Below are 17,981 nucleotides of genomic sequence, written 5' to 3'. Positions count from 1 at the left end.
CATCATAATGAACAATAATCTGAGTTTGACAAAGTCTCTCATTTCCATACAATGCTTAAGAGTCTCAAAAGTGGACTAGCTTGAACTGAATCTCAATCTGTTCCTCACATGACATCCATTCTGTTCTGAGCCTCAGAATACAAATAGTTCTGAGAGATCTTTCTGATAATGATCTTACCTGCCCTTAAACTCAAATGTTTAACTGTCCATCAGCGCTTAGTCATAATTCTTCAAAATATAATAATTTGTCAGTCAGGGATGTGAGGAACAGCAAAGTTAATAATAGTCTTTTTGATAATTGTAAGGAGAAAAGGAAATTGCAACCATTAAATTTTAATTTCCATCCTTTAATTTAATTGTCAGGGTAGAATTCATTGATAAGTCATCATATAGTGAAGGAAAAGTTGTTGAGCTAAAAGAAAGTTGGATGTGGATTAAGATGGAGAAATTCATGCAGCGTTCTAAAAGCAGGCCAAAATCTTTAGCAAAACAAACAAATTTCAGAGAATGAGAGGGCATAAACATAGCACCTCCTTGCACTTCTTTTCAACATGATGCACTTTTTCTAGTAGCAGTTGCCTTCACAGCTGCACTGAGGTCCTAGGAAAAGTTCTCTTTGGCTTATTGAGGTGCTTGCCCATTACCAGGAGTGCAAATGCACAATATTGCCAATGTTCATAGAAACAGGATCTTAAAGCAGGATTTCCATAGTTCTTGACTTCCAGTTTCTCTTCTTTTAATTTGAAGAGGTGTTCTTGTTTCTTTAATCTTTGCCTCCATGACACTATGATCTAATAAACAACTAGTTCTTAATAAGACCTAGTGGTGACCCTTAGGATGAACTTGAAATTTATTTTTAAGATTCTGAGGAGAATGCTTCCTAAATGTCTCATGGCAGCTTACATTTAAATTTCCAACACTTAAACACATTCAAAGAAAGTGAACAAATGAAATTAACATTAATTATAACTGATATTAAAATGATCTAGAATGGTTAAGTATTATCAAAAAGAGTGAAAAGAAGGGCTCTGTGGCTCTCTTGAAGGCCTCTAAGGAATGGAGCCTTTTGATATCCCATTCTATAAATTGAGGGAAATGCCTGAGAAGAACAAGTCTCAAATCACTGCAAGATGAGCTGGTAGCACCTGAAAAGGGACCTATCCTGACAGTCTAATGTTAGCTAGAAATTAACTGAGAAAAATCACTCACATACCACAATTTAGGGTTTTAAAGGTGATACCACATGTTTAAAGCTACTTATGGTTTTAAAGATGATAACTAACATTTTCTTTTTCATCTGGAAGCCTTTGGAGGGCTGCCTGGGTAATTCTTTAAAAAAAACCGAACAAATTTGTTTTGGTCTCTGCAAAGATTAATCTTGTTTGTCACTGTTAATCAGTTTGAACTACTATAGAATGTTCTCAGTTGTGGAGCTGTTGTGGTCTATGAGCATTGTTGTTTGTTTGCAAAAGTTTCTTTAGCCAACTATGTAACACCATCAGTGTGAGCAAGTTTGGGGTTTTCTTCCTGTATATATACAGTATCTGTCATGAGCACTGATGGTGAGCAGGAGGGGGCCCCTATCCAGGGGGGGAAATGCATGCGTAGTAGAGAGAATTTGAGCTGTCATTCAAAGAGACACAGAACAGACCCGCCTTGACTTTTGGGGATTATCTGTATGGGTTTTCGCACACTTCTTCAGTTTGGTAGGATTTTCTGTCTACTGTAGCAGTAATAAAACACTAGAGACTTATTCCTTGTCTCAGTGTGGTTCCTGCTTGTTAGGACATCAATCCTACCAAACTCCTACTCCCATTGAAAGAGGGAGGAAAGAAAAGAAAACAAAAAACAAAAAATGGAAAAATGTCTTCGGAAAACCAGTAACTATGACAAGCCATTCAACAACTGGCAGCAGCCTTGCAACAACACCAGCAACAAGTAGATTTCCAGGTCAAAACATTACAAGAGGCTATGCTGCAGCAGTTACAACAACCCGCTCCAATTATCTGACAACTTGTGCCAGCAACAGCTGCAGAAGCTCCACCAGTAGTTTTGAGATCCCAGGGCAGTTTAAGAGAGAAGTTTGGAGGAGAAGCAGGACAGTTGACAACCTTTCTTAACCAGTGCACAATGTGTTTCGACAGCAGACCGGCAGAGTTCCCAACAGACCGAATCAGAGTCACCTTTATTTTAAGTCTGCTGAAGGGTCCAGCAGCCAAATGGGCTATTTCCATGGTAGAGAACAATGACCCAATTCTTGATAACTACCAGAATTTTCTGGCAGGGTTCCGAGCACACTTTGATGACCTGATCAGAGAGGTCACTGCCAGCTGGGAAATTTGGAAGCTCAAGCAAGGCAACAAGAGGATGGGAATTAACACTGCTGATTTCAAGCTGTTAGCAGGAGATCTGGACTGGAATGAGAGTGCCTTGAAAGTCCAATTCAAACAAGGGCTGGATGAGGAGATAAAAAATGAATTGGTGTGCCAGGGAACACCAGCTACTTTAGAAGGTTTATATCAGCTGTCTGTGGTCATAGATGCCAGGCTAGAAGAGCTCAGACAGATGCAGCCAGGGAGAGGCAGGGGCTTCAGAGTGCTTCCAGGATTTCCAGCATCTCTCTGCAGCATCTCTCTACCAGAGGAGCCAATGCAAATTGGGGCAAGCAGGAGGCTTACTTCCAAGGCTGAGAGACAGAAGGAGAGAAAGAGCCCTCTGATTTTACTGCTGAGCCCTGGGGCATATGGTAAGAGCTTGCCCAGCAAGAAACCAAGCAAATTCTGTAAGACCCCAAGGGCAAGCAGCAGAACCAAGAGCGACCCCTGCCTCTACTTCCAACCAGGGAAACTCCATCAGTGTCCATCCACAGACATCAGTGGGGAGACCATCAATCATTTAAGAAGGGTTCATTCCAAGGATTCCAGGCAATCCTTTTTCTACCTACCAGTCATAATGCATGTAAACCCAGAGCACCATGTCAAGTTAGAGGCTCTTGTGGATTCTGGGGCTTCCACCAATTTTATTGATGTGCAGACAAGACCTGAACATCCCGAACAAGGAATTGCCACATCCTATAGAAGTCGAGACCATTGACAGCCAGGCCCTCAAGGCAGGGCCGATTCAAAGATCCACAGAACCTCTGCAACTAACAATGGGAGACCACACTGAGTGGATCCAACTTTATGTTACTGCATCACTTAAGGCATCTATAATCTTGGGCATGTCTTGGTTGAAGCTTCACAACCCATTGTTGGACTGGACTACAGGAGCAGTCTCCTTCCCAGCTGAGGAATGCCGGCATCACAAGATTCAAGCTGCCCTTCTCTCTCCAGCAACCAACAGCAGTCATAGAAGCAGGGGGTGGGGTGCAGTTGCCAGCCAAGTATGCAGATTTCATAGACGTTTTCAGCAAACAAGAGGCCACAACACTACCTCCCCATAGGGACTGTGATTGCACTATTGAGTTGATACTAGGGGCCAAGATTCCAGCAAGGAAACAATATCCCATGTTGTCCCAGGAACTAGCCACCTGGAAAGATTATTTGGATACTAATCTCCAAAAGGGTTTCATCTGACCTTCTACTTTCCAGCATCTGCTCCTACATTCTTCGTACCAAAGAAGCCTGACCCGTTGGGACTGGCAGCTCAGGAGGCACCCTTGAGAGTTATTCATGATTTCAGCTCCCTCAATAAAGTCACAGTCAGAGAAAATTACCCACTTCCCTTAGCTGACCTGCTGGATCGTTTACAGAAAGCACACATTTTTACTAGGTTGGACCTCACGAATGCATACAATCTGATCTGGATGAAAGAGGGGCATGAATATCTGACTGCCTTAGATACCAGGTATGGAAAATTTGAATATCTTGTAGTCCCTTTTGGATTAATTAATGCTGCTGCCATATTTTCCCAATTTATGTATCAAATTTTCTCTGATTTACTAGATAAGTATCTGGTCATTTATCTAGATGACTTATTAATATTCTCTGAGGATGCTACAACTCATGTAACCCATGTACATAATGTCTTACAAAGACTGAGAGAGAACAAGCTGTTTGCCAAGCTAGAGAAGTGTGCCTTCGATTTAATGGAATTACATTTCCTGGGCTATAGAATATCAACAGAAGGCATATCCATGGATCCTTCAAAAGTCTAGGCAATTCTCTCTTGGCAACCCCCCACCCCCTGCAATGTGAAAGACATACAAAAATTCCTAGGATTCACCAATTTCTGTTGAAGGTTTATACATAAATTTAGTGACAGGGCCAAGCCCCTCACACAGCTTTTGAAGAAAGGATCCAAATTCCTTTCAGGGGTGAGGGAGCAAGCAGCCTTCCAAGAATTTAAGCAACTCTTTGCATCCCAGCCACTTTTAAAACATCCTGATACCACAAAGCAATTCATAATAAATTCAAATGCTTCAGATTTCTGCTATTGCTGCTGTTTTATTGCAATATACTGACAGAGTAGGGAAGACATTGCTTCCTTGTGTCTTTTTCTCTTGCATGCTCTCACCAGCAGAGAGAAGCTATGATGTTTTTAACAAGGAGTTGCTGGCAATTAAAGCAGCATTTCAAGAGTGGAGGCATTGGCTGGAAGGTGCAACCTTTCCTGTGAAGGTTTGCACTGATCACAAGAATTTACAGCTTCTACAAAACACCAGATCGCTCACTCCATGCCAAATCAGATGGAGCCAGTTTTTCTCCCATTTCAATTTTGTTATCTCTTATGTTCACGAGGCACAGAACTGTTTGGCAGATGCCTTGTCTTGGTCCATTCAAGCAACCCCAGCTACATACCAGGAGGCCCAGGCTACTATATTACAACCTCACAACTTTGAGCAGTCTATGGGGGAACCACACAGATTTTAGCAGCAGGCAGACAAGCAGAGGACCTCTTTGCAAGGATCAGAACTCAGCAGCAATAGGACCTGTATGCCAGGGCCAGAATGGATGACCTCCAGAGGGGTCTACAAGATACCCAACCCCTTTTATTGTGGAAGCAGGAATTCTCTGGCATAGTGGGCAGTTATACATTCCCCCCTCATTGAGGGAAGAAGTACTGAAACTTTGCCATGACCATCAAACAGCGGGACACGGAGGTGTTTTCTCTGAGAGACTGCTGGTGGCCTAAGATGACTGCAGACATAAAGGGCTATGTGGCTTCTTGTCATACCTGTAGATGAGCCAAGCCTCTCCCAGGGAAGCCCGCAGGACTCTTGCAACCCCTCCCCACCCCCAGTGGGCCTTGGGATACAGTTTCCATGGAGTTCATCACTGATTTACCCCCGGTCCAAGGGCTGACTTTCATACTAGTGGTGGTGGACCTTTTCACTAAAATGGCACATTTTATTCCTTGCAAGGGCCTCCCATCTGCGCAAGCCACAGTACAGTTGTTTATAGACAATGTTTTTAGATATAGAGGCATGATAAATCACTTGGTGAGAGACAGAGGCCCTCAGTTCACTTCCAGGTTCTGGAGGGCCCTTTTCCAGTCATTAAGGATCCAGATCCACCTATCATTGGTGCATCATCTTCCTAGTAATGGACGTGCTGAGAAAAATAACCAATTTTTGCAACAGTATCTCAGGTGTTACACCGCTTATCGGCAAGACAATTGGCCAGCCCTGCTCCCCATGGCAGAATTTACTTATAACAACTCTGTGCATTCCTCTACCAAGATTTCTCCTTTCCAAGCACTCTATGGGGTTAACCCTTGGGTCTTGCCCACCTTCTCCCAGCAGGGAACTGTTCCAGCAGTGTCTGATTTTCTTAAAGAGCCACAAGCTGCACAGGAGTTGTTAAAGGAGCAACTGAACAGGGCAAAAAGTGCTTACAAGAGAGCTGCAGATGCTCATAGACAAGAGGGGCCAGCAATTGTGGTAGGAGACAAAGTGTGGCTATCTAGCAAGTTTTTGACTTCTACCAGGCCTTCCAAGAAGTTGGACTCTGAGTTTGTGGGCCCTTTCACTGTGGTGCAGCAGATAAATCCAGTGGCTTATTGTTTACAGCTGCCAGCATCCATGAAAGTCCATCCTGTATTTCACAGATCCTTGCTAGCCAAAGACCCTCCCCCAAGTGCCTTGCGATTGCAGATGCCCCACCCTACCTCCGGTAATTTTGGATGGGGAGGAGGAATACAAAGTCGAGGAAATTCTGGACTCTAGGAGGAGGGGAAGGGGCATCCAATATTTAATACACTGGAAAGGGTACCCTGAGGAAGAGCACATGTGGGAAAATGCCAGAGATGTGCATGCACCAGCGCTGGTTCAATGATTCCATCAGCTTTTCCCACACAAACCCAAGCCTAACACTCTCCCAGAGATTCTGCACTTGTCAGAGCAAGCAGAGGAATCCCAAGCAGAGCAGTTTGTAAGTTGGCATCCTCCACCCCCACCAGAAACTCTGAGGCCAGAGCGAGAGGAGGAAGGGGAGCCACAGCCCTCCACTTTGGGCTTGCATTTCCCAAGGGGTAGAGGGAAGGAATCTTCCAATCATCTAGCTATTTTCCAGAAGCAGCCAGCTGGGCCAGAAGAATTATTAGAACTGGAGAGCAGCAGTGATTCATCCTTGGAGAAGTTTTCCTTTGAAGAATTTCCATCGTTGCCAAGTTCCCATAGGAGCTTGAAGGAGGAGGAGATGGACACTCATGAGACTTTGGAGGGAGGAGGGAACTCTGGAAAGGAGGGAGCTGAAATGGAATGTGAATCTGGAGGGGAGGGTGATGTCATGAGCACTGATGGTGAGTAAAAGGGGGCCCCAATCCAGAGGGGAAAACACATGCATAGTAGAGAGAATTTAAGCTTTCATTCAAAGAGACACCTAACAGACCAACCTTGACTTTTGGGGTTTATCTGTATGGGTTTTCTCATGCTTCTTCAGCTGGGTAGGATTTTCTGGCTAATGTAGCAGTAATAAAACACTAGAGACTTATTCCTTGTCTAAGCATGGTTCCTGCTTGTTAGGATTGAATCTTAGCCTGCCAGCAACAGTTGTGGTGTTGTTTTCTCCTTGGTAGTTCCTTGATTAGTGTATTGTTTTCTGCCTGATCTTTTTTCTCTGGTGTGAATCCCTGCATTTCTGGGCATTGGCTGCTGGAGAGGATGAGTTCTGCTCTTTTTGTTTCCCCCTTAGCTTTTCTACTCTCTCTTTGGAATGGTCTGTAAGTGTGGTATATCTCTAGGTGTCTATTGATAGCTGATTTGTCTGAATGTCAAGCTTCCAGGAATTAACAGAGTCAACACTCACTTGCACTGATGCTGTTGCCTAGTTGGCTAATGAAATGTCTGCACAAAGACAGCCAAGCTCAGAGAACACCAAGGCCTGCACAGTTCAACCTTGATATGAATATATTCCCTTCCATTGGAATGTTCTGAGTGTCTGTTGTGGTGAAACTGTGGTCAGGCTGTGAAGTCTTTCTTGGAACTGTTGTGAGATCAACACAGGACACAAAGCAAAAATAATCAAGGCTGACTGCAGTATTTATTGATTCACTTGATACACTGCACACTGAAGGGGAAATTGCCCAAAGGATGGTGGGTGTTTTCCCTGCCAACAAGAGGAATATACTAACATTATATACATTTCTGAAAAGGGAAAGGGAAAGGTGACACATGCATACTAATGAGCAGTAGATTTCTTGGGTTGCTTCTTGCCCCCTCTGCTAACTACTTCAAAGAAAGCATTGTCATAGTGAAGAAAACAGTCAGGTCAGTGGGAAGTGGAGGGCAGTAATGTAGGGGTGCCAGATGCAGGAAGGAGGATTCATTCTTCTGGGGTATCTGGAATGGGCTGTCATGGGAATGTTTAGATAAACTTGCCATAAATTGAACTGAAAAGCTAGTTTCAATCCTAAAACACATTTCTTATGTTCCTTCCCCCCCCCCCCCATATATAAGAATTTTATTAAGATTCAAGCAAGGAGAAATGCTACCAAAAAAAAAAAAAAAACCCCTACAAAAATAGAAAAAACTAAAAAGGTCTGAAAAACACTAGAGATTTTTTTTTTTTCAAACTTACAGAAGGATGTGACTTCTGACTTTTAACAGCAAGGATATACCAAAATTTTCCATAATCAATCACTTAATCTACATTAAAACAAAGTCACATTATTTCTATAAATCATTCCACATTAGTACATTAAAAATCGTGGAGTACAGTTACTCCCTCCACTTCTATTAAAAAAAAGAAAGAAAAAATGATATAAACTTCCTAAACAATTTCCCCCTCCCCAAAGAAAACATCTATTTAATTATTCCCTTCCTACCATTATTCTGTACATTTCTGTCTAGTATAAACAAATCAAATGAAAAGGTATATTATTAAACTTTTAGTATATTATTACAACTGTTGTATTAGTTAGTATAATGTCTGCCTTTATACTAAAGAATGCAACAGTTTTAGTAATCTGAATCTTAATAAAACCCAAAAAGAAAAGCAATTCAAAACAATGACCTGAAATAAAATTTTAAAAACCATGTAAATAAATGTATTTTCTAATACCCTAATGATCTTAATCAATATCCTTACAAACCAACGACACTACACCTTGCTGTAGAATGCTTCTCTTAGGGTACACATACTAAAATGAAAATTATATAAATTGGGTGATTTAGAAATGGTGTGGCTAGTCTTAGGTTCTGTTTAAGGCTACAGCATGGCTTGGAAGATGGTGATGTCCCTGCCTCCTGGCTGCCCTTACCAATGAAATGGGAAAACTGTTTGCAATCTTCTGGCTGCAAACAGCTGTATGGAGGACAGATGGGTTTATTCCAGGCGTTCATCTTTTTCTGGAAAATAGTCCTGGGCTTCAGGAAAACCTACCTGAGCCTGAAAAAACTGCACCATTGTAAGCTGTGCCCTCTGAGCCCATGGGAACAGCTGTTCAGTCTGTCACGTGCCAACCATAGGTCCAGCACATTCCTCACATTTCAATTTGATTTAGCCTGTTCCATTCATTAGTAAAACTTACCTCACACTGTATTTCAACATTCAACCCAATTGGCCCATTCTAGCACAACATTCAAAGTTCAGCTATACTTTGTCTGTTGAATGATCAGTTACAGTGTGTTGACCATATCATGCAAGGAAACATTTTTGTTTCTTGGTTTCATTTCAAAGCTACGTAGTAAAAATGAGTTGACCTGCTGTGTGATACAGGGGGAAGGGGGAATGATTAAGGACTTTTTGAAGAGTTTCTATGGGGGAAACCTAAACTGAAACATCTCCCTCTACATAACAAACTGAATAGTGAAGACTTCCTACACTTATTCGAAGCTAAAATACTTCCTAGAATTTTCTGCCCAACACATACATCACAAAATAATCCAGAAGGTACAAATATAAAGGATGAAAATAATGGAAATTTAAAAGAAGGAATTCTGAATGAGACTAATAATGGAAATAGGAGAGTTTCTGTTTGCACATTAATATTTTCTCTTTCTTAATTGTTCCCTGTTAGTTATCTGAGGCCTAAAAAGGAGAATTCCAAAAAGTGATCCATGACAATCCTTTCCCCCACAAAGAAATCATGATTCTTTAAGCAACTTGGATCAAATCATTTTTTCTTCCAAAGCAAGACAGAGACATACCCTCTTCATTTTTCATACTTTCAATTTTAATTGACCGAGGGCAGATTTGCTCCGATAAGACAGTGCTCTGCCTTCCCGAAGTCAGTGATTAAATTAACAATAAAAGAAGGGTTCTAGAAGACAGTCATAAGTAAAAGATGAGATTGTGTTGTCTATTATTAACTGTTTCTCTTTATTAGTTGCTCCTTGTTGTTTAGGTCTGGCCTAAGAATAATTACGTAACATTTGGGGAAATATATGCAGCCTAGCAACCCAGCACTAGAGGCTAAAATGGAGAAAACCTCCACAGCCACCATATATTGCCCTTTGGTGCTCATGTAGGTTGGAACAAAGGAGACCCACACACTGCAGAAGATTAGCATGCTGAATGTGAGACATTTGGCCTCATTGAAACTGCTGGGAAGCTTCCTGGAGAAAAACGCTACTGTGAAACTGGCAGCTGCCAGAAAGCCCATGTAGCCCAGGACACAGTAGAACATGGTAGCTGAGCCTTCATTGCACTGCAGGATGATTTCCTGAATTTCTGAATGGGTGTCAACATCAGGGAAAGGAGGAAAGGTGAAGAGCCACACTGTGCAGATGCTTGCTTGAATCAAGGAACAAGAAAGAACAATGGAGGTGGCCAGTCCTCTTCCCACCCACTTTCTCATCCTGGATCCTGGCTTGGTGGCCATAAAAGCCAAAACAACCGTAATCGTTTTTGCCAGCACAGAAGACACAGCCACTGAGAAGATAATGCCAAAGCTAATTTGTCGGAGGACACATATTATATTGCCAGGTGCAGCCAGGAACTGCAGTGAGCAAAGGAAGCAGAGGAGGAGAGAAATTAGTAGAACATAGGTGAGATTTCGATTATTGGCCTTGACAATGGGGGTATGGTGATACTTCAGAAATGTTGCCAGCACCACAAGTGTGCAGAAAGAAAGGAGAAGTGCCAGAATGACTAATCCTATTCCCATTGGTTCTTCATAGGTCAAGAAAGATATTTTCTTGGGAATACATGAATCTTGGTCCTTATTTGGATATTGAACTTCTGGGCATTTGGAGCAGTCATCCAGATCTAGAATTTAAATATATAAATGTATATACATTTGTTCTATAGTCATACCATTATTAGCATCATTGCACAGTTTTTTTTTTGTTTTTTTGTTTGGTTTTGTTTTGTTTTCCTGGAAACGAGATACCCTGACATCCTCCATCTGACTTTCCACTCTTGCATTTGGCACATAGTGGACCCAGGAGAACATGGAAATTCTGTGCTAAAAGATAGAATGTTACTCAGGACTTCATTTCATTTTTTTTTTTTAAATTTTCTATCCGTCTTTATTATTTTGATAAATCACTCAAGGCAGTGAAGATACCTAATGCTCCTTCCACCTCCTGTTTTCCCCAGAACAACAACCTGAGGGCTGAGAGAGAAGAACTGGCCCGAAGTCACCCAAACAGCCTTCATGCCTATGTTGAGATGAGCATTCACAGTCACCTCGATTCTAGCCTGGTGCCTTAACCACTAAACCAAACTATCTCTCATGCTTATCTATTAACTGGTGCTTCAAATTTGGTGTCTGTGTATTTCTTTAGTTTTATTGCTACATCAAAGTTCAACAGGGCCTTCTAGAGAGCATTATTGAAAATAATATAAATATAAATAAATATAATAGCACTGTCCTTCTATCAGATTATTTATTTTTAATATTCTTCATTTTTTATCTTTCTTCATGATAAAGTAATGCTCACATCCATAAATATCACTTCTGCTGAAGGAAAAGAGGATAGTTTTCTGCATCAAGCGGAACAGACTTTGTGAAAGTTAGATTGATATTTTCTTAAAACATATTCCAGATAAAATAGAAATGGAATGCTTTACTGTTTTTTTAATCAACTCTGTTAATTGCTTGGTTGGTTTTGTTTTATTTCTGGTTTTGTCTAAAAAAAACCACATCAAGATTTTGTTAATGAGAAGTAACATAACAACATTTTTAAGAAGATTTTAAAAAAGTAAATGTTTCCAGAATGATATATGCTGAGTCACCAAGGTTACTGGTTCTTATGGTGCCCAACTGGTTTAAACCCTTAAGACTGCCTGAAGTCTTTCAATTAAAAGATTGAGGAATCCTTTGTGGAAAGGGCAAGATCCAGTAAGAGACAAAGAATATAATTCAGCTCCCGTAGTTCTATCTTGATGGATCTGCCTGGGGACACCTGCAGAACCATAAGTCAACTTCATTCATGATGCCTCTTACCCTTCTGGCTTGACATTTTCTCTTTGGGACATGGAAGGCAATCATAGCAGCAAAACGGCTTCCCGTCCTGCTGTCTCCTGAAATAACCAGGGAGGCAGCTCTCAGTACACACTGAAACAGGCACAGTCTGCAAAATAAAAGAAAGAAGGAAAATGTTTACATTCAACCATGTATTTAAAAAAAAAAAAAAAATGGAAAATCATGGTTGATCGATATTGGGCAAAAAAAGAATGCTAATTGTACGGATCTGGGTTTATTTTTTTTCAGTCTCATCCTCAAAACTACTCAAGACTGAATTCTTTTTCCAGTTCTACCAATTATAAAGTTAAACTTGTTTCCTCTAAACAGAGCTACATTAGGCTCAGGCCATAACCCAGTTATGGATTATTTCAGTGGGACTCATCAATGCTTAAGTCTTTTTTCAAGCACTGAAAATTATGCACTCTTACACTTGGGTAATACAGAAATTTAAAATTAAGTTAAGGAGGAACAAATTTTTCAGACTTATTTAAATAAGGAAATCTAAAGCAGAATACAATGAGAGCATTTGAAAGAGATATTTCAGAAGGTGATAATTCTTGAACTAAAAAGCATATTCAAAGTGATCACACATGTTGAATGAAATATCAGATGTGGAGAGTAACAATAGTCACCTGGTATTAATAAAATTTATAGATAATTGTAACAATTTAAAACTATCTTCACAACTTAGGTTTTCTGTTAGGCATTCTAAGGCATTAGACAACAAACTGAAAAAAAAGGAAATAATGGATAATTAGATTCTTTTTTTAAAAAATCTTTTAATGACAAATTAGTCTGTAGTACTAATCGATAGCAAAGAAATCATTTTATGTTTTAAGATTTTAGACAATAGAGAGGGAAATATCTCCTTCAGACATTAAATACATTATATTTAACCTCATTAATTATTTTAACTAAGTAAAGTTTAAATAATATTAATACTAAATTGATTTTTGTAATGCCTTAATTATATCTGATGAACTTAAGGAACAGGAAATCTGGTAAATCTCCCGGTATTGTTAAATTCCAAAGAATATGAGAAACATTTGATGATTATTAGTTCAATATTATTTTCTTAAACAAAGGATCGTTACCTTGTTGTGGTGCTGGAGCTTGAGCACCTCAATGATGCCATGAGCTAAACCGTGAAGGGCCACCCAAGACGGGAAGGTCATGACAGAGAGGTCAGACTAAATGCGATCCCTGGGGAAGGTAACGGCAACCCCCCCCCCCCAGTATTCGTGCCATGAAAACTAAATGGATCAGTACAACCAGAGATATGTCGGTATACCATCGGAAGATGAGACCCCCAGGTTGGAAGATGGTCAAAATGCTACTGGGGAGGAACAGAGGAAGAGTTCAAGTAGCCGCAGATGTGATGACACAGCTAGCTCAAAGACGAAAGGACAGCTAGTGGCTGATGGTGCTGGTGGTGAACAGTGAATCCGATGTTCTAAGGATCAACACACCATTGGAACCTGGAATGTAAGACCTATGAGCCAGGACAAATGGGATGTGGTTATTGGTGAGATGTCAAGATTAAAGATAGACATTTTGGGGGTCAGTGAACTGAAATGGACTGGAATGGGCCACTTCATATCAAATGACCACCAGATCTACTACTGTGGGAAAGAGGACCACAGAAGAAATGGAGTAGCCTTCATAATTAATAGTAAAATGGCTAAAGCAGTGGTTGGATACAATCCAAAAAAAATGATAGAACAATCTCAATTCAAATTCAGGGGAAGCCATCTAACATCACAGTGATCCAAATATATGCCCCAAACACAGATGCTGAAGAAGCTGAAGTAGGTCAGTTCTATAAAGATCTGAAGCACCTAATGGACAACAAACCTAAAAGAGACATTATTTTCATCACAGCAGACTGGAATGCTAAGGTGGGCAGTCAAATGATACCTGGAATTACAGGTAAGCATGGCCTGGGAGAACAAAATGAAGCAGGACATAGGCTAATAGAATGTTGCCAAAACAACTCACTCTGCATAACAAACACTCTCTTCCAACAGCTTAAGAGATGGCTTTATAAATCGATTTCACCGGATGGACAACACTGAAATCAGATTGACTACATCCTGTGCAGCCAAAGGTGGTGAACATCTATACAGTCAGTAAAAACAAGACCTGGAGCTGACTGTTCAGATCCTGAACTTCTTATTGCACAATTTAGGACCAGACTAAAGAGATTAGGGAAGACCCACAGATCAGCTAGATATGAGCAAACTAATATTCCTAAGGAATATGCAGTGGAGGTGAAGAATAGATTTAAGGGACTGGACTTAGTAGATAGGGTCCCGGAAGAACTATGGAGAGAAGTTTGAAACATTCTTCAGGAGGCGGCAACAAAATACATCCCAAAGAAAGACAAAACCAAGAAGGCAAGTTGGCTGTCTGCTGAGACACTAGAATAGTCCAAGAAGAAGGAAATCAAAAGGCAACAGCAATAGGGGGAAATATGCCCTATTAAAAGCAAAATTCCAGAGGTTAGCCAGAAGAGACAAGGAATTATTTTTTAACAAGCAATGCAGGGAAGTGGAAGAAGACAACAGATTAGGAAGGACAAGAGACCTCTTCCAGAAAATTAGAAAAATCAGAGGTAAATTACAGGCAAAAATGGTTATGATCAAAAACAAAGATGGCAAGGACCTAACAGAAGAAGAAGAGATCAAGAAAAGGTTGCAAGAATATATGGAAGACCTGTATAGGAAGGATAATGATATCAGGGGTAGCTTTGACAGTGTGGTCAGTGAGCTAGAGCCAGACATCTTGAAGAGTGAGGTTGAATGGGCCTTAAGAAGCATTGCTAATACCAAGGCAGCAGGAGACGACGGTATCACAGCTGAAGTGTTCAAAATCTTACGAGATGATGCTATCAAGGTAATACATGCTGTATGCCAGCAAATTTGGAAAACACAAGAATGGCCATCAGATTGGAAAAAATCAATTTATATCCCAATACGAAAAAAGGGAAACACTAAAGAATGTTCAAACTATTGAACAGTGGCACTCATTTCACATGCTGGTAAGGTAATGCTCAAGATCCTGCAAGGTAGACTTCAGCAATTCATGGAGCAAGAATTGCCAGATGTACAAGCTGGGTTTAGAAAAGGCAGAGGAACTAGGGACCAAATTGCCAATATCCACTCGATAATGGAAAAAGCCAGGGAGTTTCAGAAAAACATCTATTTCTGTTTTATTGACTATTCTAAAGCCTTTGACTGTTTGGACCATAACAAATTGTGGCAAGTTCTTAGCAATATGGGGATACCAAGTCATCTTGTCTGCCTCCAGAGGAATCTGTATAGCAACCACGTAGAAATGGTAAGAACAGACCATGGAATAACAGACTGGTTTAAGATTGGGAAAGGAGTATGGAAGGGTTGTATACTCTTACCCTACCTATTCAATTTGTATGCATGACACATCATGCAACTTGCTGGGCTTGAGGAATCCAAGGCTGGAGGTAAAATCACTGGAAGAAACATTAATAATTTCAGATATGCAGATGATACCACTTTGTTGGCTGAAAGTGAAGAGGAACTGAGGAGCCTTATGATGAAGGTGAAAGAAGAAAGTGCAAACGCTGGCTTGCAGCTAAACCTCAAAGAAACCTAGATTATGGCAACCAGCTTGCCTGATAACTGGCAAATAGTGGGAGAAAACATAGAAGCAGTGAAAGACTTTGTATTTCTAGGTGCAAAGATTACTGCAGGTGCTGACTGCAGTCAGGAAATCAGAAAACATTTAATCCTTGGGAGAAGAGCAATGAGAAATCACGATAAAATAGTTAAGAGCAGAGACATCACACTGACAACAAAGGTGCATATAGTTAAAGCAATGGTATTCCCAGTAGTAACATATGGCTGTGAGAGCTGGACCATAAGGAAGGCTGAGTGAACGAAGATAGATCCTTTGGAACTGTGGTTTTTGAGGAAAATATTGAGAGTGCCTTGGACTGCAAGAAGATCAAACCAGTCCTTACGCCAGGAAATAAAGCCAGACTGCTCACTTGAGGGAATGATATTAAAGGCAAAACTGAAATACTTTGGCCACATAATGAGAAGACAGGACAGCCTGGAGAAGATGTTGATGCTAGGGAGACTGGAAGGCAAAAGGAAGAGGGGCCGACCAAGGGCAAGATGGATGGATGATATTCTAGAGGTGACGGACTCATCCCTGGGGGAGCTGGGGGTGTTGACGACCGACAGGAAGCTCTGGTGTGGGCTGGTCCATGAAGTCATGAAGAGTCGGAAATGACTGAACAAAAAAACAACAATTCTTTTCTACTTTTTAATATCTTAAGTGGTGGAGAGTTATCAAAATCATGAAATAAATTTAAATACTACTGTATTGTTATCTAAAGCAGGAAAAAAGCAGAAAGCATTGACTTATAGAGATTGTTTTCTCTAATTAATTAGATCAATCTCACCCAGAGGCTTTATGTCAATATAGCCTCTAGGATGATCTTGCCTGTCCCACAGCTTAAGAAAGGAACAAACAGTGCAGAAGGAGATGACACTACTGCATTGCCTAAGCCTTGCAGGCTTAGCAGAAGAATAATATGGTTGATGGCATCCTTGATAAGTGCCATATCTCAGCTACAGAAGAAGTAATCCATAAGTAATGGCTTGGGCCAAAGGATTAGAAAAATATCTTTCAATTCATTTTTTTTTTTTTTTTGAAATAATTTTCAAATAATTTGTTTCAAACAGTTAACTTGTGTTTTTCCCTACACATCTAAGAGAAACAGTATGGTTGATTCATTATTATTAGAATACAAAATGAATACTGATAGATGCCAGAGGTTTTATTATTTATTTTATTATTTATTTTATTATTTAATTACCTTCCTTGTTGAAAAATACTATTATTTTTATTTATTTATTTATTTATTAAATTTGTCACCACCCATCTCCTCCGAGTTGTGACAAATAAAATACGACTATATTTTATTATTTAAAACTTCATCAAAAGCCAGAACTGTGGCAGGCTATTTGAGAGAAAAGACAAAGAGATTGGTCTTTTCTGCTGATAAGGCATATAATATCCCATAATTTCCCAAAAGCAGTGGACAATCAATTCCTAATTATTTCTTCTCTACACTTCTAGAGTTGTCTATCAAGTAGACCACAGCCTACTTCTAGGTAAGATAGAATAATGGGGGATAGAAAGTATCACTACAAGATGGATTCACAGTGGCTGACCAACTGCCCTCAGTGTGTGGTCCTTAAATGAAATACATCCATGTGGAGGGAAGCATGCAGGGGGTACCTCAAGGTTCTGTCTTGGGCCCAGCACTCCTCAACATCTTCATAAAGGCCCTAGATGAAGGGATTGAAGGGGCACTCATCAAATTTGCAGATGACACAAAGTGGGGGGAATTGCTAACACTTCAGAAGGTAGACTCAAGATTCAGAAGGATCTTGACAGACTTGAGCATTGAGCCCTATCCAAGACAGAGGGGAGATGGGATAGCTGTCTTCCAATACTTGAAGGGTTGCCACAGGGAAGAGGGCAATAATAAACAATAAACAGATTGTTTTTATAATAATAAACAAAGTTCCATGACTTTTTTTCAACTGTTTGTCCACTAATCCCAAAAGAAAAACTTCTGGTCTCAATTCTTTATACCTTAAAATACTCTGCATTCGTGTATGTTTTTCAATCCAAAAATTTCTATCTCTTTCTTTTACATTTCCACCAAACACAGTAAAATGTCCCTTCTTGTTTTTCACATTTCCAGCATAAATTTGAAATGCCTTTATAGATTCTAGACAATTTCTCTGGTGACATATACCAACACTACATAATTTAAAAAAAAAAAAAAAAAATCCAGTCCTTTGAGTGACATATTTTCCCAATGTTCCATCTGTATATTATAACCAAAATTCTTAGCCCCCTTTATTATAAATTATTTCAGTTCTTTTGTTTTAAATGTCAGTAAACATTTATACATTTCACCAATTACGTGTTCATCATTGGTACACAATTCTATTTCAAACTCAGCCTTACAAGATTCAAAACTAAAATTATTTTGCCTACTTTAAATCTTTCTAATAATTATAAATCCAAGAACCATTGACAACCATTGACAACATTCTGCCACCAGT

At 40.1% G+C, this 17,981-nt stretch overlaps 1 protein-coding gene across 1 annotated transcript in view; it reads right to left on the bottom strand.

Moving 5' to 3' along the window:
- Positions 1-9,747: 9,747 nt before the first annotated feature.
- The window catches only part of LOC134496707 (vomeronasal type-2 receptor 26-like), a 46,234-nt gene continuing 38,000 nt past the window's right edge, over positions 9,748-17,981 (bottom strand). The window contains exons 8-9 of the mRNA XM_063302416.1: positions 11,833-11,959; positions 9,748-10,649 (exon numbers count right to left, since the gene is read on the bottom strand). Of these exons, the coding sequence (XP_063158486.1) occupies positions 9,748-10,649; positions 11,833-11,959 (1,029 nt within the window). The remainder of the gene's footprint in view (positions 10,650-11,832; positions 11,960-17,981) is intronic.

Source organism: Candoia aspera, chromosome 4, assembly GCF_035149785.1.
Source record: "Candoia aspera isolate rCanAsp1 chromosome 4, rCanAsp1.hap2, whole genome shotgun sequence".
Classification (NCBI taxonomy): Eukaryota; Metazoa; Chordata; class Lepidosauria; order Squamata; family Boidae; genus Candoia; species Candoia aspera.
This window is presented reverse-complemented; position numbering and strand designations above follow the sequence as displayed.